The sequence below is a fragment of the Gorilla gorilla genome, chromosome 4 (genome assembly GCF_029281585.2).
Source record: "Gorilla gorilla gorilla isolate KB3781 chromosome 4, NHGRI_mGorGor1-v2.1_pri, whole genome shotgun sequence".
In the NCBI taxonomy this organism is placed as follows: Eukaryota; Metazoa; Chordata; class Mammalia; order Primates; family Hominidae; genus Gorilla; species Gorilla gorilla.
In genome coordinates, this window is record NC_073228.2 from 115,246,095 (window position 1) to 115,272,366 (window position 26,272).

The following is a 26,272-nucleotide window of genomic DNA, read 5'->3' on the forward strand; positions in this document are numbered from 1 at the left end:
CTGACCCACAGCTAGTATTATACTGAATGGGGAAAAACTGAAAGCCTTTTCTCTAAGATCTGTAACTCAGCAAGGATGCCCGCTGTCACCACTGTTATTCAACATAGTACTGGCAGCCCTAGCTAAAGCAATGAGACAAGAGAAAGATATAAAGCGTATCCAATGTGCAAGTTAAATTATCCTTGTTTGCTGATTATATGATCTTATATTTGGAGAAAACCTTAAGATTCCACAAGAAAACCATTCGAATTGATAAACAAATTTGGTAAAGTCACAGGATACAAAGTCAACATACAAAAATCAGTAGCATTTCTATATGCCAACAGTGAACAATGTGAAAAAGAAATTTAAAAAGTAATCCCACCTAAAATAGCCACAAATAAAATGACATAGCTGGAAACTTACCCAAGGAAGTGAAATATCTCTATAATTACAACCATAAAATACTGATGAAGGAAATTGAAGAAGACACCAAGAAATGGAAAAGTATTTCAAGTTCATGGGTTCGAAGGATCGGTATTGTTAAAATGCCCTTACTACCCAAGGCAATCTACAGATTCAGTGCAATCACTATCAAAATACAAATGACATTCATTACAAAAATAGAAAAAAACACTCCTAAATTTTGTATGGAACCACAAAAGACCTAGAATGGCCAAAGCACTATTCTAAGCAAGCAAGCAAACAAACGAAAACAAAAAACAAAAAAAACCACCTGGAGGAATCACATTACCTGACTTCAAATTATACTACAGAGCTGTAATGACCAAACCAGCTATAGTGACCAAACCAAATTATACTACAGAGCTATAGTGACCAAAACAGACACATAGACCAATGGAACAGAGCAGAGAACCCAGAAACAAATCTATACACCTACAGTGAACTCATCTCTGACAAAGGTGCCAAGAACATACACTGGGAAAAAGACAGTCTCTTCAATAAATTGTTCCGGGAAAACTGGATATCCATATGCAAAAGAATGAAACTAGACCCCTATGTCTTGCCGTATACAAAAATTAAATCAAAAAGGATTAAAGACTTAAACCTACGACCTCAAACTATGAAACTACTACAAGAAAACATGGGGAAAATCTCCAGGATATTGGTCTGGGCAAAGATTTTTTGAACAATACCCCACAAGCACAGGTAACCAAAGCAAACATGGACATGCAGGATTACATCAAGTTAAAAAGCTTCTGCACAGAAAAGGATACAGTCAAGAAAGTGAAGAGACAACCCACAGAATGGGAGAAAATATTTGCAAACTATTCCTATGACAAGGAATTAATAACCAGATTATAAAAGGAACTCAAACAACTCTATAGGAAAAAAAACTAATAATCTGATAAAAAATAGGCAAAAGATTTGAATAGACATTTCTCAAAAGAAGACATACAAATGGCAAACAGGCATATGAAAAAGTACTCAACATCGATGATCATCAGAGAAATGCAAATCAAAACTACAATGAGATATCATCTCACCCAGTTAAAGTGGCTTATACCCAGAAGACAGGAAATAACAAATGCTGGTGAGGATGTAGAGAAAAGGGAACCCCTTGTACAACGTTGTTGAGAAGGTAAATTAGTACAATCACCATAAAGAACAGGTTCCTCAAAAAACTAAAAATTGAGCTACCATACGATCCAGCAATCCCATTGTTGGGTATGTACCCTAAAGAAAGGAAATGAGTATATTGAAGAGATATCTGCACTCACATGTTTGTTTCAGCACTGTTTGCAATAGCTAAGATTTGGAAGCAACCTAAGTGTCTATCAACAGATGACTGGATAAAGAAAATGTGGTACATATACACAATGGATTACTACTCAGTCATAAAAAGAATGAGATCCTATTATTTGCAACAAGATGGATAGAACTGGAGATTATTTTGTTAATGAAATAAGTCAGGCACAGAAAAACAAACGTTGCATGTTTTCACTTATTTGTAAGTTCTAAAAATCAAATCAGTTGAACTCATGGACATAGAGAGTAGAAGGATGGTTACCAGAGGCTGGGAAGTGTAGTAGGGGGTTCGGGGAAGGTAGGGATGGTTAATGGGTACCAAGAAAAATTAAAAAGAATGAATAAGGCCTACTATTTGATAGCACAATATGGTGATTATAGTCAATAATAATTGTGTATTTAAAAATAACTAATTCAGTTATTTGTAACTCAAAGGATAAATGCTTGAGGGGATAGATACCCCCATTCTCCATGGTGTATTTACTTCACATTGCATGCCTGTATCAAAACACCTTATGTACCTCATATATATGTGTGTGTGTGTATATATATATATATATATATATATACACACACACACACTTCCTATATACCCACAAAAATTTTTAAAAATTAAAAACAAATTTTAAAATTACAAGAGAAAACCCAGGAACCTGATATTCTAAAGTCAATGAAAATAGCTTTCAAAAATGGAGCCAAAATGAAGACTTCATCAGACATATATAACCTTACAGAATTCATCACTAACAGACCTGCAATGCTAGAGTAAATTCAGTTGTGTACTACAAAATGGAACTGATCAATTTGTGTTATATTTGACTTCCTCATCTGCTGTCCCAGAGCAGATATTGATAGTACCTTAAACAAACAGCAGAATTAGTTGAGTTTGCTAACTTGAACACAGAGCCACACAAGGTTATGAACTGGGATAGACTTAGGACATCTATTCTTATCCAAATTTATTAGGAGCTGTGCTATCTCAGCTCAGGTATTCCCATCATTTTATGTATTTAAGAAACATCTATTAAGTACAAATATGTGCGAGACTTCAGAGCAAATTCTAGCCATTCCTTGGTATTTTGTGTCTATTTGTTGATATATACCAGAGATATTCATTTAGCTCATAATTCCAGTCATTCATTCACTCCTTTCATATATTATTTTTATAAACATTTGTCAAAAACCTACTAAATACCATGTCCTGTGCCTAGATTCTAAGAGTACAGAGATGAATAAGACAAATCCTGCTTTCAAGGAATGTATTTTTACTTTGATAGGCAAGCACACAAATATGATGACAGCATTAAAATATTCGACTATGGATAAAAAGAATGTCATGGGAGGCAGAGAAAATGATTCATTTTGCTTATGAGACTAGAGGAAGATTTGACAGAGAAGATGGTATTAATCTGGGTTATAAAGTGTTCCAGTCACTGCTGATATGTTCACAGATTATCCTGTTTCGCATGTTAAAACAACCACTGTCTTATATTCATATCTTCTTTGGGTCAGGACTGCTCCATAACATCTAGAGTCTAAGCCAACAAGACTCAAAGGTTTAAAAGGGCTTGATGACTGAGGAAGGAGTAATCTAGAGTTGTATTCATTCACACATCTGGAAGTTGATAATGTCTGTCACATGGAATCTCAGCAGGGACTGCTGATTGGAGCACAAGCACTACACTTGATGTAACTATGTTGCCCAGTTTTCTTACAGCATGATAGTCTTAGGATAGTCATGCATTTTACAGGACAGCTCAGGGACCCAGAAATGAATATCTAGCAAACAAGATAGAAGCTGCATTGACTATCAAGACCTAACCTTGGAAATCACACATCATTATTTCCCCTGCATTCTGTTGGTTACTAACAAGTTACAATCCTACCCAGAACCAAGGGAAGGAAAATTAGACTCCACCTCTGGATGGGGAAGTGGTAAGATTCTGGAGGAGCATGTGGGATGAGTAATCCTCTTTCAAGAATCTCTATAAAATACATTTTTAAAAAATCATTATTAAGTACATGAAAGATTTACCCTCTGGAAACCAAGTAGAAATGTGTACAGCATGGCTTAGGAATAGTAAGTAAGGCCGTGTGGCTAGTGCATGGCAAGAATTGTCCCAGGATGACGCACAGCCACAAATTGGGGACAAATTTTGAAGGGCCTTTAATTCTTATAATGGAGAAATTAGACTTAAGCTTATAGCTAGTGATTTCAAGTGACTTGTTTTGTTTTTAAATCAATGATTGACGTGAGTTAATTTGTTATTTAGAAAGATGACCTGGTGTTTGGATGTATGGGGGTGCTTAAAAGACAAATGTAGTAGTGCTGGCCTTGCGCGGTGGCTCATGCCTGTAATTCCAGCACTTTGGGAGGCCGAGCAGGCGGATCACAAGATCAAGAGATTTAGACCATCCTGGCCAACATGGTGAAACCCCATCTCTACTAAAAATACAAAAATAGCTGGGCATGGTGGCGCGCTCCTGTAGTCCCAACGACTCGGAAGGCTGAGGCAGGAGAATCGCTTGAATCTGGGAGGCGGAAGTTGCAGTGAGCCAAGATCACGCCACTGCACTGTAGCCTGGCGACAGAACGAGACTCTGTGTCAAAAAAAAAAAAAAAAAAAAATAGAGCCACTAGAGAGTATGAAGGGCCTTACTAAGTAGTGACAATGTAAATGGGAAGAACAAATAGATATGAGACATATTTTGGAGGTAGGATTATGACTGATTGGCCAAGGCCAGTGAGGAAAAAGGAGGCATTAAGGATGACTCCAAAACAAGAAAGAATGTCTCAGGGGCCCCGAAGCTTGGCTACTTTGCCCGAAATAGATTCTTCTGGTCCTGGGATGCTCCATGGATCATGGCTTAGCACAGATTTCACAGCCAGACAATCCTAACCAGGCCCGTTGAGCTGGTCATGAGAGATAGTAGTTCTTACTGCTTTTCTCGTATATTCTGTTGATGATTCTTAAGGCATCACAGAGTAGAGGTCAATGATAAAGACGATGGTAGTACCTACTAGGTCTCCAAAGCAGACATGACACCAAAATAGGGTATTCACTTTGAAGTTCCTACTTAAATTTATGTATACTCACTCTAATTTTTTTGAGTAGAAAAGAGTAAATTCATGTAGTTTAATTTTTCTTTCCATCCAGAAAACTGTGGTCAGAATACTGTTTTCTTTCTGTAATGACTGTTTCTTCTTTGTCCTGTTAGATTTTTAAAGAGATTCAAACTTCCTCCTACCAACTCCTGAGACATTATCAATTAACCACACACAGCCCATTGAACACAGCATAGCTGTAATTAAACTAAATTACTATGCAGTAGCTTTCATTACACAATGAAACAGTTTTTGTTAGGACCATAGAGAGAGTTTAATTACATGTCTAGACACCCCCTGAATTCAGAGCAGCAGTCTTTGTCTCTTTTAAAAGGGAATTTGAGATTTTGGTTATTGCATTTTTTTAAAGACTAAATGGTAAGATAAGATTGGAGCTTTTATATTTTTTAATTCCTCATTCTATTTTAATGCATATTTGCTTTAGGAATCATTTATACATTGGCGAATGTAAATTTTTCCAAGGAAAAACTACAAATTTTCACTCTTTGTCATGTTTGACATACCTTTTACTTGCATCCCAAAACTCTTTTCTTTCTCCAGTACATTCCAAATATCTACTCTTATTTTTTAATATTATTTAATATATAAAGTATATACTGTCATCTAAAGCACAGCCATCTTTCATAATGATATTTTCAGCTTCCTCATCCTAGTGAAAGAGCTCACCTCTTTGCCTGAGGATGGAGTAGTTTCTTCATTCATCCTCAGTCCTGCCCAATCGGCTTCTCTGGACAATGCAGACAGTTCAGCCTGTCTGTAGGGCCAAGGTCAAGATCCCCAGGTTCTGCTTGGCCAGAGTGTGCAGACTCAGGAGCTTCCCTTTTTACTTTTGTGCTCCAATCTAATCTCTTCTTTCCCATTACAAAAATTTGCTTGCTGCTTCTTTCTCCTTAATTGTAGATCATTTTTGAAGCTTTTCCCAAGCTTTGAAGTTTTTCCTGAATACCGCCTTTATTTCATTAGCCAAACTTTTCCATAGCCTCCATTCCTAAATTCTCACCTTTTCTGAAACATGGGCACATACAGTGGAAATTAGAGAATGTCATAATCATGTTTATCCTCTTAATCTCAACATCTTCTCAGTTGCCTCACAACATATACTTGTTCTAACCTTATATACAAATAAATATTATATGCTGATTTGTAGATTGCACATAAATTGTTCCAGTTTTCTTTATATACTTTTATCCTGTCAGCATGAAATTTGTCTGTTTATAGCTAGACACCTAGCTTTTTCTATTCATTTTTTTGCATAATATCTAATTAAAAATAATAACCATTCACTTAATAAGGATTGCTACTGAAAACAAAGGTAAGTGTTTCATTAAAATCTTAATTGAGTAAGGATTTCAGGTTTTGAATTGAATCTAAGAAAAGTAATGTAGGCAAAATGACATTTTCCACCAGTGCTATATAGTTTATCTTAGAAATACGTACTTAATATAGTTCTATGGCATGCATATGTATAAATAGACAGGAAAATAAATTTCTAATCCAATGAAAATATCCATGTTTCTCCACTCTGACTTAGTATGTAGAGGAGACTCATGCCACCGTCAGTGTGTTCTTTGCGACCTCTTCTCTTGTCTACTACTCTAACCTGACACCCCTGGATTCCCTACCCAGAGGCTTTCATAATTATCTTTCTACCAGCATCCTGTTCCTTTCCCCTATGACATTGCCATCCCAGCAAGTATTTTCCAGCAAAGTGTTGCTTCATTCTGAGACTTCTGGGCCATACCCAAATCCTAAAGCAACAAAGCACACACATAAACCTCAACTGCAGGGCCAGCAGCAACCTTGGCCATCTTCATTCTCACTACTGGAGTCTAACAGGATGCCTTCATTTATTAACTGATGCCTTTGAACTTGCCCACTTCTCCCTAGTGTATTATTATAGCTAGGTACATCACTGCTTCTTTAGCCACTTGATTTTTAAGTCAACACATCAGTTTCGCTTTAATGCACTGACCAGTACAATTTATGAAAAGTTTCAGACACAAAGGGTACCGAAGAGAAAACTAACAGGTGAATTTTCAACAGTCTTTCCCCAAACTCCCCTGAGGCAACACTGTATTGAATATTCAGATCAACTTCAAAGCATGTGAAGAAATTAATTCAGCTATAACTACTAACATAATGCTACTATAGAACAAAAATGAATTAGGTAATGGTTTAAAATGTCATTTGGTAGATGAAACTCTTTCTTCTGATCTTGCAGTTAAAATATTCTTATCAGTTTTTGGCCTTTCTCAAAGTGACAAGGTAAATCTCATTTATCTCACTAATACTCAATAAGCACCACTGAGGTGACTAAGTATTATTATCTACCAAGAATAGTATATGTTTAATAAGTGCAAAGATGCTAAGAGCCGTGCTTCTGCTAAAGATGATGAAGTGGCATTGCTGTGGACATAGATTGCCATGATGTAAGCACAACATTTTCTATTTTAATATTTTAACTTGTATTACAAATGAATAACAACAAATGAATAAAAGGTCTAGATTACTATCACCTTTTGACTATAAGTTTGTGATTTAAAAAGTAGAACAATATGTGCATCTCTAGGAAAATTGAGTTATTTATTAATCATTCGAAAGCATTTACTGAATGCATAGTTAGTGTTAGGCTCTGTGAAGGAAATGTAGTATCTGGGGATTCTTTGTCTTTATGGTGTTCTCAGTCCAGTGGAGGAGACATCCTGAATGGAAAGCCTGCAAAGAAACATACATGCTGTAAGGAAAAATAGGCAGCATCAATGAGAGGATATAAGAGCTGACACATATGTTACTTTGGAAGGATAGGCACAGTTTCCCTGAGGAAGTGACATTATAGCTAAGTCCTGAGGATGAGGAGAGCTGGCCAGATGAAGAAGTGTGAAAGGGCTCAGGCAGGGAACAGCCAGAGGTGAGAAAGAGATGAAGGATTTTGAAAAACTGAGAGAAGATCTGTATCAGAGAACAGAACAAGAGAGGGGAGAGTGACAGAATATGAGGCTGGAGAGGAGCATAGGAACCAGATCACCAAGACCTTGAAGGCCAGGATAAAGTCATGGAAAACCATTGAAGACTTTCACAAGGAGAAGAAATGGCCTGATTCCCTGTGCTTTATGTAAAGAATAGTGTGAAAAGTGGCATGCTGAAAATCAAAGCAAGTATTAAAGGGGCTGCTATGGCCATCCAGCTGGGGTAATGCTCATGAAAGAGACTGGGCCATTCTGGAGACATTTTGGAATTAAAGTTGAAAGAACTTAATTGTGAATTGGATGTAGATGGTGAGGGAGAGAAAGTCAATTTTTGACTTGAACACTTAAGTTGATGGAGAGATTACGTTTTCAGGTGGAAGAAACTGGAAGAGGGCAGGGAGGTCGAGAGTGCTGCTTATGGACATGATGAAGTTAACGTGCCCACAAGATATCCAACTGAAAATGAGACAAGGCAGTTGGATAAATGATCTTGGAGCTTAAGAAACAACATTGAATTGGAAATCCTTTTAAGATACTGTCATGGAATGACCTTTAATTCTCAAACTGCTAGCAATGTAATTACGTAGTATGTTTAGTTAATGTGAGAATAGATATAGTTGCCAGCTAAATGTACCCTGTATCTATCATATTCAAATCACATCATTTGTAGCAAATGTGTGGTATTCAGGATTAACAAATATATGAAATGCCTGCCACTTAGAGAAAATTTATTGTAAAAAATTATCCAAGTAATCCATAAGTGTTATAGTTAAATTTTATATAAAAAATTTAAGATTAATCATAATTTTTTACATTCATGTATACTCCTTTATGCTATAAAAAGTAGCAGAAGGAAAGAGTAGACAAATGTGCTCAAAGAGTTTACAGCAAAAAAGAAGACTAGGAGAACAAACCCTGTAAATGTTCAATTTAGGAAGTAGAGTCAGAAAAATAATCATTTATTTATTCATACACTTAACAAATGTTTATTGGGCATCTACTGAGTGCCCAGCTCCCTTTTAAACTTTAAAGCAAAATTACAGACTGCAGTATTTTGTTTGGCCTGTGCAGGATTTAACATTTTTCAACTTAGTTGCCAACATTTAAAATTTGGAATATTTTACATCAAAAGAATCTTAATTTCTGCCTCGCCTTGAAAAATCAGAAGAGCTAACAACCTGGGGTCTGCATCCCACCTGACCACAGTTGGCTGAACCGGAGTAGCCTTTGCCTCTTAAAGGGTCGTGCTCTCTCCACAAACAGGCACAGTCCCTACAACTTTCCAATGTCTCCCTTTTATTTTACTCCATGCCTACCTCCTTCATTCTTTTAGGGTATCTTCCTCGCCCCTCGAGAGTTTGTGATCCCTACTCAAGAGCTACACAATCAAACACAACATTGCTGCTGCCCTGCATGCTGGAAACTTTGGAAAGATGCTGAAAGTTATAAGCAGGGGAGTGCCATATCTAGATCTGTCTACTCTTGTGGCAGTGCGAAGCAGGGACTGGAGGAGGTTAATGCTGGAAATTGGGAAGCTGACAGCTAAGCTGGTTATTAGAGTAATTAAGAGGGAAAACATGCTAGTGGCCTGGCTGGAGGCAAGGGCAGTAAGCAGGAAAAGGAGGTGGGGATACACAAGCCACTAAGGAGGGAGAGCCTACACATCAACACGGATTGGGTGTGTCAAAATAAAGGAGATGAAGGAATAGGATGAATTCAGGTTTCTGGCTTGGTCAATTGGATGGTATCATTTGTAGGGATTGGGAATACAGGTACAGAAGAAGCAGACTTAGAGTAAACTATGAGTTTAGTTTTAGAAATGTTGAGACTGGAACACCAATGAAACATTCCAATGGAATGTAAAGTAGAAAGTTGAATTGAGTCCAGAGCTACAGGGAAGTATAGGCAGGCAATAGAGATTTGGGACACAGTGGAATAAGGGGTAACTCAATTTGTGGTTTGGATGAGCTCACCCTGGAAACACAGAAAAAGCAGAGGGTCCTAAGCAAGTGGAAGACCTGGAGCCAGGGAAGGAGGCTGAAAGAACAGAGGAGTCAGGAAAGCCAGGCTGCTGATGCCAGGAACACTGGCCTATGAGAGTCTGAAGGAGAGACTAGCCAATGTAGTCAGATGTCTTTGGGTTGAGAAAAATGAGTCAGAACATGGGTATTGGGTTTGATAGGACAAAAATAAGATTATAGTGTGTTAAAGAAACAAAAATGAAGGGAGACTACATTTTCAGGAAATTGGCTGACTAGAATAGGAAATAATTGAGTATAGCCAGAGAAAGCTGGGAATATGTGGGTTTGAGAGAATATGGAGGTAGTGGTTGCTTTCTTTTTCTTATTTCTTTTTGAGGACCATAGCTCCTAGTCTAGAGCATACTAATGTGATGCAAGGGAACAAAGAGGAAATGGAGAGGAAGAGGTAAAGAGAAGGCAGGAGACATGGACCTTGACTCAGGAGTCAGGAGGGCATGGGATGAGATCCAAGCAGCACTAAGGGATGGCTCTGGAAGAACTACAGAAAATCCCAGGAGAACTGAGCATAAACAAAGTAACAGGACTGGAAGTGCAACTGTTTATCAATGACAAATATTATTTATTTTGGAAATTTTTTGTTACATAGTTGACAAAACTATAGTAAGAATGTTTCAAATCCTAATCACCACAAACTGTTTCTTTTCTAACACCTAAACTTTCTTACTGTAAACCATAAACACATACAGAGAAAATTCAGTACACATTTCACTGAGACCTTTTTCAAGAGTGAAGAAAGACATAAATATGACATATTCTATTTATAAGTTATATTGCATCATCTTGAGTAGAAGATTTGTGGCAAATTAAATGAAAAATGCATACAAAATTTCTATTAAATTAGAAAAAGGAATCAAAAGCCAGGTAGAGGAAGGAAGAGGTAAACATATCCAAACTCGGCTATTTACTGTAATTGAAACCTCTTTTTCACTGAGATTTTTGGCAGCAAAACAGAAGGAAAAAATATGAATTATAAAGCAAGTATTTTCTGATCAAAGTATCCTTTGAAACTTTAGAAAAGAGCAAGTTTTCCAAGTCTCAAAGGATTGCTAAATGTGATGTATTTTACAAAGGATGTGAAATAGCAAGGACAGAGTCCGAATAGCTACGATTTACACATAGAGTATCTACTACATGCTCATAACATACTAAGTACTTACACACCTCATTTCTAATTCCCACTACAATCTGCAAAGTGGGCATTGCAGATGAGAATACTGAGGCTTAAAGGACAGATAAATTGCTTAAGGTCACATAGCTAACAAATGATATACTTTGGGCATATTACCCCAAAGCACCACTCATGAAGTCTTTCTTTAATAATTGTTTCAGAAACAATGCAAAAAAAATCTCAATATACGTATTTCTGTCAACCCATGATCAAGACTGAGGGCAAGATATTTAAACAGAACTTAGCAGAGATATGCCTTTGGCAGCAAATATTGCATTTATTTTATAATATATATTAAAAATATATTAGTCTCTCTCAACTACTCTGCAGATAAAATTATATTTTTGTCTTATGCTTTTTAAAAATATAACACACTTAAAATATGAGCCAATAAATTAATTGTGCATCCCTGACTCCTACTATTTCTTTTCCTCCTCTTCCTTATTTTTATTCTTAAAGTTTTCATTAACTTGTATACCCCTGGTTATTTGCTTTTGTAATTTCTTTATTAAAGGTTAGCATTTGTCAAGATAACCTTTAGAAGTAGGGTGCTACAATTGTCAGATTTGTTGTTTCTGTCTCCATTAAATTGTTAGACTGACAGCAGATTTTAAAAATCTTCTCCCCAGTTTATGGTTTGTTTTTTTCTGTTTTCTTGCGTGTCTTTGCTTTACTTTAATTATGATTACATTGAACACATGGTTTATTCTAGAATACCCAGTTACCATGATTTTATTCTTTCTAGTGCATTTATCTATTTATGTTAATCCCCATGATTTACATAATCTGTAGCTAAAATCAACAATATCTTGGTAAGATATGTTTCTCCATGATTAGGTATTTCTTTATCAGCTCTATAGATAGCATTAATATGATATCATAAAATATCTTTGCACATTTTCCCATGACCACACAATCTTTAGCAGCATGTTTTACTCTTTATTTTCTTTTCCTCTTCTCTATGTACAGTGATTGTGAAGTAATGAGATTAGTGTTGATGATATTAGAAGTGTGTATTTCATTTAAAAATCAGTTTTAAAATAAAGGGAAGCCTGCCTATTATTCGGCTCTTTAAATTGATCTTTTTATGTCTTCAGATGCTCCAAGATAGCAGTTTTCAAAGTCTAGTCTAGGCTAGGCATCCCTGGAGGATCCTGATATCCTGTTAGGGGGTTCTGTGATGTCAAAATCATTTTATCATAATATGAAGGCATCTCAGTCAGGTGCTGCGGCTCATGCCTATAATCCCAGCACTTTGGGAGGCCGAGGCAGGTGGATCACCCGAGATCAGGGGTTAGAGACCAAGCTGGCCAACATGGTGAAACCCTGTCTCTACTAAAAATACAAAGAAAATTAGCTGGGCATGGTGGCGCGTGCCTGTTGTCCCAGGCACTCGGAAGGCTGAGGCAGAAGAATCGCTTGAACCAGGGAGGTGGAGATTGCAGTAAGCCAAGATCGCGCCACTGCACTCCAGCCTGGGCGACAGACTGCGTCTCAAAAACAAACAAACAAAAAAAACCAAAACATATATATATATATATATATACACACACACAGTGGAATTTTCCAGAGGCTACATGGTGTGTGATTTTATACCAGACAATGCAGAAGCAAATATGAAAGTCTAGCTGTTTTCTGTTAAGCCAGAAATTAATGAAATTTGCAAAACTGAAAGAGTAGCACTCTACTAATTTTTTTGTTTTAGAAAATACAGTTATTTTTATTTTAGAATGTAGTATATTTTAACAAATTTTAAAATATATAAATGTTATATATCTTATTAACATAATATTAATATATTTAACATTTTCAGTTATATTTTTAAATATTTTAATAAGCAATGTCATGAGCTTATTGCTTTTTCAAAATTAATAGGCATTTTAATTTATTAATTTAATTTTCATTTTAACTACTAATACAGTAAGTCTTGCTTGATGTAACTCACATAAACAAAAACTCTTTGGGGTTTCCAACATTTTTTTTGAATATAAAGGGTTACTGAGACCAAAAAGTTTGAGAACATGTGCTCTAAAAGAGTGTTGATCTTTCTAATGTTTGTATCTTTTTGGGAAAAGAAAAATCATACTTCACATTTTCCTTCTACCTGTCTTCCTGACTTGAGATAATGTAAAGGTTAGAAATTCTATTGGTCAAAGTTTATCAGGGGATGTAAACAAAAATGAAATAGTGACTCCTGACATTTTATCAGTCAGATATATTTAAATGCCTCCCCCTACTGTATACTATATATATACTATATATACCATATATACTATATGTATACTATATATACCATATATACTATATATATACTATATATATACTATGTATACTATATATATACTATATATACTATATATGGTATATATATATACTTGACTTTTGATAATCTTTCTACACCAAGTAATGTTTAGCAAATTATCTCTGCATGTCTTTTTAAAAGCCAAGATCATGACCTTTAGCATTTATTGCTTTGTTTTGTTTTAAAGCTTGTTCCTTTGGTAGTGTATAGCTCCTCGTTCTAGTATTTTTCTCTAAACTTTCCTTCCTTTATCTAGTCTAGTTCTCCTTTATGGAGTGCCAAATGATGTTTTCTTTTTTGTTGTTTTTGTTGCTGTTGTTTAACTTGCACTTAGAACGCAACCACCTTTTCGTTTCAAGAAAGCCAGAACAACATTTAGTGAGGATCTTCATATAATTAGTTCTTTGCTAAACAAAACTTACCAGGTCATTTCATTTGTCATTGTTACTGTGTTCCTATGTTTAGCGTCATTTTCTTCTCAACACAATGGAGTTTCTAAATTGGGTAAAATTAGGGGGAAAAATCAATATGTTCTGTTAGTCCCAAACTATGCAATTCTTAGATATGTTCCAAAGGTACTATATGAGATATTCTATGTATCTTCCCCTTCAAACTCCGCTTATATCAAGATACAGTATCTTCCTTCTTGGGGACACCGCATGTTTTCCCTGAGTATCATTCATGGTCGAGCATGCTCCTCTGTCATTCTCTCATTTCTCTTCCTACCTTCATTACCTTCCTTTCCAGTATCCTCCCCTCTTTTCCTTCGTTATTTTTTTTCTTTTGTTCCCTCACCTTAATCAATCAAGTAACAAATGTTCATTGAGCATCTCCTTGGGACTTATGTAATAGGCAAGACGTATGTGCTCTACAGCCAAATGCCTGAGTCTGAATCCCAACTCTAGTGTGTAGTTGTGATACTGTACAGATTTCGTAGCCTCTTTGTGCCTCAGTTTCTTCATTTGGAAAACAAATATTAGACGACTTACTGGTTAGAGCTGTTGTGAAGATTAAATGAGTCAACAGGTATAAGGTATTTAAAATAGAGCTTAGAATACAGTAAGTGTTTAAAACATGTAAGAGCCTCAGGTGCCACTGTCACAACCCTCACATTCTGCTTTCTGTGATGCTAAGGTGGCATCCCCTGGCAGGAAACACTCCCATGAAGAGTTTCTTCATGGAGACTCATGTCTAATTCCCTCCTGCAGAATCTACACTGGGCCCATGAGAAATGTACATCCAGCTATTTTTTGAGAGTAGCTGAATCTCCCTGAGGCCCTCTCTGCATTCTCTTGCTGCAACTATCCACTCTTCTTTCCATTTTCATGCATGAGCCAGTTATCTGTTTCCCCAAATCACGAAGCGATCTTGAAACTGTACCTCCCCAACCCCCCTTACTTGGCTTAAGTATAAAAGACTCTTTGCCTTCCCACATGAGGTAGGAAAGGAGAGAGAGTACAGCACACTGGAAACTTTTTCTCTTAAACCAACAGAAACATGGGCAAATGTTATGAACAGGAAATTCATGGAAGAGGAAAACTGATTGACTGAGAAGCTCAACTATGCTAGTGAACAGAGAAAGGCAAATTAAACCAAACTTAAGACACAATCTTTGCACTGCAGCTCAGCAAAAGTTAAAACTACAGATTTAGCAAAGATATTAACATATATGCATACATTGTTTGTGTGAGTGAAAATTGATGGAGGCTTTTAGGAAAGTGATTTTGAAGTGTGTATTAAAATAAAAATGCTGTATGCCTTGACTCCACAACTGCACCTGCTTCCAGGTATCTGTCCTAGAAAAATACCAGCAGAAACACTCAAATATTCAAGTGCTGGAATGTTTATATTGTATTACTTGTAACTTTTTAAAAATTGAAAACAACTTGAATGTCCATTAAAAATGAATAAGTAAATTAATTATAATACAAGATGCAAGAATTCAATAGAATACACTAAAGTGATATGAAGGTAAGCCTTCAAAGATATTTTGTTAAGCAGAAAAAAAGCCACCTAAAAATTGTATTAATGATATATTTAAGTAGGAAAATGGAGGAAACCAGGGATATTACCTTGTGTATATACATATATAGTCATTTGTTTTGGTTTGGTTTTTTGTTTTTGTTTTTGTTTTCTTTTGAGACAGGGTCTTGCTCTATCACCCAGGCTGGAGTGCAGTGGCATGATCATGGCTCACTGAAGTCTTGACCTCCTGGGCTCAAGTGATCCTCCCACCTCAGCCTCCAGAGTAGCTAGAACTACAAGGCATGCACCACCATCCCTGGCATTTTAAAATTTTTCATAGAGATGGGCTCTTGTTATGTTGCCCAGACTGGTCTCGAACTCCTAGACTCAAATGATCCTTCCACCTCGGCCCACCGAATTGCTGGTATTACGGGCATGAGCCAGTGTAATACACAGATGTCCTGAATATTTGATATCTGTAAAGAAATCTGTTCATATAAACAAGTGACTCAGAACCTAGATTCACTAATGCCTAGAATGCTCTTTCTATGCATTAGTGAATCTAGCCCAGTGTTTATAGACTCGTTTGTAAATGCATAGAAAAAATGTTCAAACAAACTTTTTGGTAAAAAACGTTTCAAACTGATGAGGGATTACTTTTGAAGAGGGGACTGGAACTGGATTTGGGGGAATGGAAATCAGGTAGGACTTCAGCATTTACAATGAGAATATGTTGCATGTATGCTTATACATGATTTTACAAAATAATTTAAAGTACAATAAAATGAGCAGAGTTGCTAGATGTGATCTTTAAGATTCATCTCAAATATAGCTTTCAACATCTATATTGACAGTTAGATTTACTAATTCTCAGAAGAGCCTATGAGTGCATCCATCATTATCAAACAGTATTTGTCTTGTTAAGGATAGTTCTCTATAATAACTCACATCTATATGTCTAAAATACTCACATCTATATGTCTGCTCAGACAATAATTATGAAGTCTTTGCTATACCGGTTTATAAGATCACACATCCAATTATGCTTTTTAGATAATAAGCAAGACAAATTTCAGTACACAGCACCTTGACATCATTATAGTAATTAGCTAATTCCAGTTGATATAGTAATATGCATAAAGAGAATTGTAACTAATATTAGCTGAGGAGTAAATATTTCATTCTGGGAATAGATTCTATACAATTTAAATTGCATCACATTTAGGTAACTATTTATAAAGTATTATTTAATGTATACAGTTTAAAACAGATTTTCCTTTATGGTATTTATTGTTAAGTCATAATATGTGTGTTCTTGAATCACATAACTTATAGTTCTTAAAAGATTAAGTATAGACATTCGAACCATAAATAGCATTACACAAATGTTATTTCATTATTTTCCCTCTTTAGTATCTACATGAAAATGGGATTGTCCATCGTGATCTCAAACCAGAGAATCTTCTTTATGCAACTCCAGCCCCAGATGCACCACTCAAAATCGGTGAGAACATTTCTTCTTGTTTTGTGACCACTTTTTTCATAGCAGAAAAAATTTTACTGTGTGGAATTTTTAAATATTGCTCCATCCAGTTTTACATCCATTCAGTTTTCCTGAATAATTGACATCTGTAAAGGAATAATATGTTGTTTTGGAAGTTTGTGCTCTTTCCTGGAATGTTTATTTGGAAAATATTGCTTAGAAGTTAGTATTCTGTTGCTGGGCACACAAAGGAATCACAGCTTAGAAATGGCAAGGACCACAGGAGATGACCTTGTATTTGTAAATAAGTTTATAGTGAACAAAATGATAGAAAAAGTAACACATCTTTTGGAGATATTAACTTTTATTCCACAGATTGCTTGGAGCTTAATTTTAGGTAATAAAGAACTTTGACATAAAATATTTAGCACATATTAGTGAGTCTAGGCTTTGAGTCGCTTGTTTATATGAACAGAGATAAATTAAGATCTGCCTTTCCCAAAATGCACTCCATAGAACACTGGTTTCTCAGCAGGGTAGATGAGGATGGGAGCAATTCACAGAAATGCTATGGCTGATCAAATAAGTTAGGAAATGCCAACTTTAAAAAAGTTAAACAAGATTTGTATTTCTATAGGACTTTCCAGAACCTTTAAACTGTTAACATATAAATTGACATATTATATCATATTCTATGAGACTTTTTTTATTTTTACCAATAAGCATTTTGAAAAACTATAAAGATGAACTTTGGGAAATTCTGATCTACCCAAAGAAACCTTTAATTAGCACTTTAGAAAAAAATAAATGTTACTTTCCATGTATCTTCCAAAGCAAATCTTCATTTCAAAAAATATTATAAACTTTATTTTCGATGAATTCTCACTAGTGGAATCTTCATTAAATCCTCTGAAGGGCATTGCTCTTCTGGTGCCGTCCTTATCGTGCTAGTCTGCCAAGTTCACTGCATTTACAGATGTTAACACCTTTAACAATTAAGTTGTTCATATCAGGGAAGAGCTCAGATAACATAATGTGCTTTATGAATGCAAGAACCTAAGGAAAAAATCCTGAAAGTCCTGCTGGGCAGCCAGCTTGTTCTCATAATCACTCCTGTAAGGCAGGGGACAGCAGGCAGTTTCCGTTTCCTTTCACATCACTTTCAAAGATTTAATCCTTAAAGCAATTTCTTTAAATGGATGGATAGATACTAATTTAGGCAGGAGAGGTTTTCTTTCTGAAGGGCTTCCTGCTGCTTCCACTGATAAGGATCAGGCACCTGCCAGGAAATGTGGGTTTATCTTTGAAGTCTAAAATGGAATTCATTCTGCACCTGCCTCTCTTGAAGAATGCCCTTGAATGGTTTCCTGATGTTTCCTGAGTGCAAGAGATATAGCTCAGCAAATAGTTCATAATGGTAGCAACTTTCGATAATCTTTTACCTAGGTAATATTCTGAGAAATAAATAAAAAGGATTCTTACCAAAAAAATCTTATAGTCTTCTTACGAGAGTAAATTCTTATAAGTGAAATACATTGGAGACTGAATGTATTTTCAAGCTGAACAAACCTTTTGATGTTTCTGTTAATTCTCGTGTCACTGATGAAAGTCTATTTTTTTTCTCCTCTCTGTCAATAAATTAAAGATTCTGGATTATATCATTAATTCTGTATTGTCCCTTAGAGTTACTGTTACATAAATTTCAGAAGTAACAACATTAGACAAGATATAACTATTGCAACTATTACTTTAACAAAAAATAGCTTGGCTGGGCACGGGGGCTCACGCCTGTAATCCCAGCACTTTGGGACTGAGGTGGGTGGATCATGAGGTCAGGAGATGGAGTCCATCCTGGCTAACATGGTGAAACTCCATCTCTACTAAAAATACAAAAAAATTAGCCAGGTGTGGTGGCACGTGCCTGTAATCCCAGCTACTTGGGAGGCTGAGTCAGAGAATTGCTTGAACCCGGGAGGCAGAGGTTACAGTGAGTCGAGATCACGCCACTGCACTCCAGCCTAGGCAACAGAGCAAGACTCCATCTAAACAAACAAACAAACAAACAAAAACAAGAAAGAAAGAAAAAAAAATGCTTATTTGCTGAAAGCGGGGAATTGTACAGAAGAACAAAGATTAAATATAGATTTATTTGTAAATGTATTTGGAAGTCATATTTTTCTCCAATTTAAAGAAACACATGGATTGTTTTCTTTAGCTTCCTCTTGGGTGACTTGTTCCCACCCACCTTCACCCCATCATCAAATACAAAAGAAAGCAAATAGATAAATAAGTTAGTTTTATTTTTGAATAACAAATATTTTGTCATAAAAGCTGAGAAGACGTGCTTCATTAAATTTTTTTCTTGTGTTGTTAGCTGATTTTGGACTCTCTAAAATTGTGGAACATCAAGTGCTCATGAAGACAGTATGTGGAACCCCAGGGTACTGCGGTATGCTCTTTAATAATTATATTTTACTTTTATTGTTATTTGAAATCTATTTTTGTTTAGCAATCTCATTTTTTAAAATTCCTAATATTTCTATTTATAAATGCTTAAAATTTGTTGCAAATCTCTATGAGGAAGGCATACATAAATAATACTCAGATCACTTCTTGTTTTCTATGAGAGGTTCAAGGATGTTGGTTTTAGGGCACTGCTGTTAGAATGCCTTTGAGCCAGTGGCTACTCTTAGACCCACTGGGCAGCAGAAAGACCATCACCACAGAAGAGGGCAAGGAAACACCATCGTTTATAGTTGGAATTAAATCCATGGGCCCTTTGTCACTTTTCTTTGCTTTTCCTTGGATGGAGAGTGTGTGTTTAATTCAGATGGCCTATAGGACAATGGTGAGAATGGGGTGGTCCCTAGTTCTTTCCATGGCCTGGCCTAGCCTCACTAAGACAAGGACTTCAGGTGAGATTTTCCTAGAAGAGTTCTCCAGTCCCTGCGGATGGACCACAACTACATTGAGCTCTTCACATCTTCCCGCCTCATCGCCCAGAGTGGGCTGAAGGCATTGCAATCAGAAAGAACAAAAGCTTTTGACCCATACTGGCATAAAACCTGCTCTTTTTTTCTTGATGGTTGAATTAATTTGGCAACAACCTGAAAGCCAATAAAGTTTGTAAAAATTATCAAGAATTCCTAAAATTGTTGTGATTAATGAATATGTCACAGATCATTAAAATTCTAATCTAAATTATAAAGAAAAAAGACAAGATTTCAAGTTATCGATCACAGGATTAGTCATCCTTTTCTCTTAGATCAGAATATTTTTACACAGGCCAGGTGTGGTGGCTCATGCCTATAATCCCAGCACTTTGGGAGGCCAAGGTAGACGGGTCACTTGAGGTCGGGAGTTCAAGGCTAGCCCAGCTAACATGGTAAAACCCTATCTCTACTAAAAAAAAATAAATAAAATAAAAATTAGCCAGGTGTGATGGTGCACACCGTAATCCCCAGCTAGCTCCTCAGGAAGCTGAGACAGGAAAATCCCTAGAACCCAGGAGGCGGAGGTTGCAGTGAGCCAAGATCGCACCACTGCACTACAGCCTGGGCGACAGAGACTCCATCTCTAAAAACAAAAACAAAGAGAATATTTTTACACAAATGTCCTTTATTTCAATTAATGTCTTCAGTGAACTGTTAATCACCTACTGTGTAGTCAAGCCAGTGTATGGCATCAGGGAGATGCATTTCCTGCCCCTACACCCATGCTGGGGGCTCACAATCTACAGGAAAATAGACATGTGGCCAGATGCGGTGGCTCATGCTTTTAATCCCTGCACTTTCAGAGGCCGAGGTGGGTGGATCACCTGAGGTCAGGAGTTTGGGACCAGCCTGGCCAACATGGTGAAACCCCGTCTCTACTAAAAATGCAAAAAATAACCCGGCATGGTGGCAGGTACCTGTAATCCCAGCTACTCAGGAGGCTGAGGCAGTAGAATCCCTTGCACCTGGGAGGTAGAGGTTACAGTGAACCAAGATTGCGCCATTGCACTCCAGTCTGGGTGACAAGAGTGAAACTCCGTCTCAAAAATAAATGGAAAAATCCAGAAATGCAAACCAAGAAATTATAGCATCTTAAGAAATATTGTGTTGTATGTATCGAAAGCCACCATGGAAACATAGAAGAAGGGTGATATTTTGAATTATCTGTCTTGTTTTCTATAGCACTTATATTTGAGGTCACCCCTGCCCCAGAAATAGACAAAGAAGTACTACAAAACTAACTCCTTTTAACAACTTTTGAAATCATAAAAGTCAGATTGGTGAAGTGTGATAATATATTCATTGAAGCATATATGTGATTAAATCCATAGAATTTTAGTGCTGGAAGGAACTTTAAAGTTCATTTATTAACATTCTAATCTTATTAAGGTTCAGAGACTTTGACTTCACCAAGATTCCACATCTAGTTGTTAGTGGCTCAGGAATAAGAATCCAGGTATCCAAGGGCCTAAAAATCATAGAATTTCCCTGTACAAAATTAATATAGATAAATCAATATAGTTTTATTTATAGAAGTATTTATCAATTATTGCTTTTATTTTAAAATCTTCATTTTAATATATATATATTTTTTGAGACAGATCTCGGCTTATAGTAACCTTTGCCTCCCGAGTTCAATTGATTCTCATTCCTCAGCCTCCCAAGTAGCTGGGATTCCACCACACCCAGCTAATTTGTTGTATTTTTAGTACAGATGGTGTTTCGCTATGTTGGCCAGGCTGGTCTCGAACTCCAGGCCTGAAGTGATCCTCCAGCCTCGGCCTCCCAAAGTACTGGGATTACAGGCATGAGCCACCATGTCCAGCTCATTTTAATTTTTTATACCTCAAAAGTATTACTTGGCCTGGTGCAGTGGCTCACGCCTATAATCTCAGCACTTCGGGAGGCTGAAATGAGAGGATTGCTTGAGGGTCAGAATTCAAGACCAGCCTGGCCAACATGGTGAAAAAAAACAACAACAAAATAATTAGCTGGGCATGTTGGCATGTACCTGTTGTCCTAGTTACTCAGGAGGCTGAGGCAGGAGGATTGTTTGAGCCCAGGAGTTAGAGGCTGCAGTGAGCTATGATTTTACTACTGCACTCCAGCCTGGGCAGTAAAAGGAAACCTGGTCTCAGGGAAAAGAAAAAGTATTCCTTGGTCATTGGAAGAAATAAAAATCCAAATAACTATACTCAATATTAACAGCCTCATGTGCATTCTCTCGTACTCTTCTATGTCTCCTTGTCCATCTAAGCATTTTATAATATTGTTTTAATGAGTTAGTATTAATTCTGGATGGAGAGTTCTTAGAAGGAACATTTTAGGTAGACATGAAGGATGAGTAAGAGTTCAACAAGTGAAGAAGTGGCCACAGGGCAATTCTTTGTCAGTAGGTACAGGGAGAGCAAAGTCATGGAGGATTGGCAGCATCTGGTGAGTTTAGGTGCTGTTTGTCACTTTGTCAACTTTGTATGACTAGAACATAGAGTTTTTGGTACAGAGGGCACAAATGGACTTAGAAAGGTCGGATAGACCATGTGTTTAAAGAATCTATACATCAGGCTAAGGGATTCAGATTTGACTTGGTAGGTAATGGTGATCCAGCAAAGGTTTTTAGTCAAGGCAATATTTTTAAATCGGGTCTGTATTTTGTAAATATCTTGATGATAACATTATGATATATTATGACATGAATTTAAAGAGGAAAGGGATAGAAAGAAAACAGACAAATTAGCTATTGTAAATGCTCTTTTCTACCGCTCTCATGTCAGAAATCTACACACATGCTGATGTCCTTCCTTAGCTTCTCAGCAGATGACATGTTCAATCTACTCTTAAATCTATTTACTTTTTTAAAATATTTAAAAATTGTAAAAATACTTTTTTAATATATTGTCCTTTCCATAAACAGGCCCTTCATACAAATAATGCCATCTTATAATGGAGGCTTATTTTCTATTATTATTTTCTCTTGCAAAATCCATTTCAGCCTAGATGGTAAATAATGAGGAAATGGAAATAAGAGGTTGAAAGTGTCCAGGATAATTCTACTATAGGTAGTGGCTTATCAGGAAAAAGTAGTTTGCCATATTATAAGAAAAGGAAGTGAAAGCAGCAAGGAAGCTTGGCATGGGGGTTGGAAGGTAGACTCTACTTACCTTAGTGAACTATTTTGGGGATTGAGATGGAAAATAAAAGTGTTTTGTTGGCTCTAAAGTGCTAAACATAGAAATGTAATTACTATTATATAGGCGGGGGCAGTCTTGGAAGTCAAAAACAAGTAAGTTTAACATATTTCTTTAGCAGACGAAGGTTCCATTTGTATGTAAGTAAATATATATGTGTTCATACATACTTTGACCCAAAGGAAATACACTAAAATATTACCTCACAATGGGAGCCAAAGAGGGGGTAGGATTTTAAGGATACACTTGTGTGTGGTAACATAGGAAACACTGGAAAACACTTGGGAAAAACAGAAGTCACAGTAATACTAGGGCCCAGGAATAGATAACCTAGAGCAGAGGCAATATCTAGGGTTTTGAATTAAATACAAATTTTAATATAGTTATGAATATTTGTTTCATCTATCTTATAAAAAATTAAGTTGTTAACAGGTAAAGCTAAAACCCTCTCTGAAGATCAGTTCTAGCCTTTTCTTCCCTCACCACAGATAGATACTCTCATCAGTCTGGCTTGTATCTTTCTGAGAATAAGTTGGTGGGGAGGAAACTGTCCATTTATAGAAAGAGTTGGAAATGAGAGCCAAGCTCAAGACTGGTGAAAATCATTATGATTCTATAGAAAGCAAAGAATTTACGCAGAGACTGTTTTATATTCTTTTATGGCCACAAGAGAAGACAGAGGAGAGCCTCAGGAAAAAAAAAAGTGTATTAAACTTACACATCCTAGAGACAGGAGGTACAGCAAGCCACCCAGGGCCACGCAGGAAAGAAGACACCAGGGTGGTCAGGAGGCAGAAGACAGGAGAAAGGGAAGGTTTAGACTACTGCCTTTTGGGGTATTTTCTTGGGAAAGGCAAGGCAAGGCAGGGTGAACAGTTTAGGATTGGCTAGTTTGAATAATTTGTGTGGGTTGCCTGGCTCCTGGCTCCTGGCCCTGGGATGATTAAGGCAGAGGAATATCCCCTCCTGGGGTGCATAGGTCAGATGGATGAGGTATGGCACTGGACTGGTTAATCGGTATGTGAAAGGCATGCTCCAGGCTGGGCGCTTTCTTATCTTTCACAATTAACAAGCCACAGGAGAGACAGGCTCTCTGCAACCAGAAAAGCTTTTTAAGATGTCAAAAACATCGTAATATATATAAAGAAAAATTTAAAATATTTACAATACAGAGACTTTACTTTGAACTTGAAAAAGTGTCTGACACCCATATAATTGACAGAGATGAGATGCGAGCTTGTTTCGTTGCTTGTTAGGATGATTATATCCAAGGTCGATTATCCTTAAGTGCACTGTGTCTAGTTTCTACTTTTAATGGAAGGCTTTTCAAATTACATCTTGTGAGAGACTGGGTGTTTATGTTATACCATCTGTCATTTCTCAGGAAGTAAAAAAGGAAAAGCCATCCATTCTGTCTCTTTCATAGAACCCTTGCCCCAGGCTATTAATAAACAGAGGGCTCTCCTATAAGTGAATCGCAAAAGAAAAATCACAGATGCTTCATGTTTAAGCAAATACTCATTATTTCCTTGGAAATGTGCCCAGTCAAAACCAAACTCCAGGCCAGAAAATTAAAATTTATGGTCCAGATAAGTGAAATCAATGATTAGTGTTCAAAAATAACCCATGAAGAGTTCAATGTTGAAGGGATTCTCAACATCTTGTGGATGAGAAAATAAGTAGGTCACACAGACAAAAAAAAAAAAAAAGAAAAAATCGATCAGGCCATAGCTCCTAATAAATGTGCTACAATGTAACTATACAATATTAACTGCCAAAATGTTTTAACTGGTCTAGATATTTAAGGCTTGAAGTTTGTGGATGTTTCAAACCCACCCACGCCAGTCCTAGAAAAGAAAATCAAGTTGTTAGAGTAGAAAAGAAACCACTATGTTAAGGGCTTAGGTAAAAAAAAAATTATATCTAATACCAATTATCTAATTTATTCATAAGCTTAAGTATGTTCATTTTTCATATTTGTACTTGTCTTTATTCAAATTCTATTTACAGAGTCTACAAGCTGTTAGGAGTTTGTTTTCTTTTGGCGTTTGCCAAGGTCTCATTAGTTCTGAGACAGTCCTACTGGCATAACTCAGAGGAAGTATTAATACATAAAAATGTCCTATGTGCTAAGCCTCTAAGCATAACAGTGTTTTGCTATTTTCAGGCTTTAGTAATGGCAAATATATGTTGTGCTTCTATTTAAGCCAAAATGAAGGCTAATTATTAACAATTGAAGAATGAGTTCCTACGATATGCAAAAATCCCTGTACTTAGAGTCTGCAGGTGCCTAATTCTACAAATAATATTGTAGAATAATAATATTCTACAATAATATTCTGAGTTTCCATAAAGAAGGAATACATATATTTCATATATACTATGACTGATTCAGTCTTAAAAACTCTCATTGCTTGGTAACCAATTAATTCTGTCATAATTATCAATAATTATAAATGGAGGTGGTATAATAGAGAGATGATTAAATGTGGCACTTCAGCTATTGAATGTGAAGGCATGATGAAAGTGTAGAATGACAGGTAAAAGAGAGATTCCCTCACCTTCCAGCCCTTAAAACTATCCTTGAATGATACCTCCCAAAGGATCAGCAAATAGTGATGGGCTAAAAAAAGTCAGTGTCACCAACCTGATGTTCAATATTAAAACCACACACATATTGCTCATCTACCCTAAGGCGTGGTAGGTCTCCACAGATATATGGGTGACTACAGGGATGGGCTGGCCATATTTGGCCCTGTTTACCTGATGCTCACAGGCATAGATTGCTGGTTGTTGTTGCTGTTGTGGTATTGTTGTCGTTCATGTTTTCATGCTTTACTAGGCTTGGAAGTCAGATGGCTGTTCCTACTTCAGGCTTGACCTTGAATATGTTAGTGAAACCCTCTAAATCTCAGTCTCCTCAACTATACAATGGGAATAATAAGAACACTTATTTCACAGGGCTATTATAAAGAATAAATAAGATAATGTATGTGAAGTTCTTGCACAGTACCTGGTAACTAAAACATGTAATGAATGTTAGGCATTACTAAAGTCATTATAATGAGTATCATCATCCTCATCTTTTCTTATTACTGTTAAAAATGTATCAATTCCTTTTATTATGCAGTATGATTTTTCCATTTTGTCCTCACAAGAGTAAGTCCTAATATTCGGGGAGTTGGTTTGAGGTCTTTGAAATTACTACATCTCTGCCACAGTTCTTCAGTTTAGAAATAAAAACACTCATTAAAAAAAAAATTCTCGGCCAGGCGCAGTGGCTCACGAC

At 36.5% G+C, this 26,272-nt stretch overlaps 1 protein-coding gene across 3 annotated transcripts in view; it reads left to right on the plus strand.

The window, feature by feature from the left end:
• The window catches only part of CAMK4 (calcium/calmodulin dependent protein kinase IV), a 266,138-nt gene that overhangs the window by 206,569 nt on the left and 33,297 nt on the right, over positions 1 to 26,272 (plus strand). For all 3 annotated transcript variants that reach the window (XM_063706704.1, XM_055387546.2, XM_019028302.3), the window contains 2 exons: positions 16,733 to 16,823; positions 19,177 to 19,251. In XM_063706704.1, the coding sequence (XP_063562774.1) occupies positions 16,733 to 16,823; positions 19,177 to 19,251 (166 nt within the window). The remainder of the gene's footprint in view (positions 1 to 16,732; positions 16,824 to 19,176; positions 19,252 to 26,272) is intronic.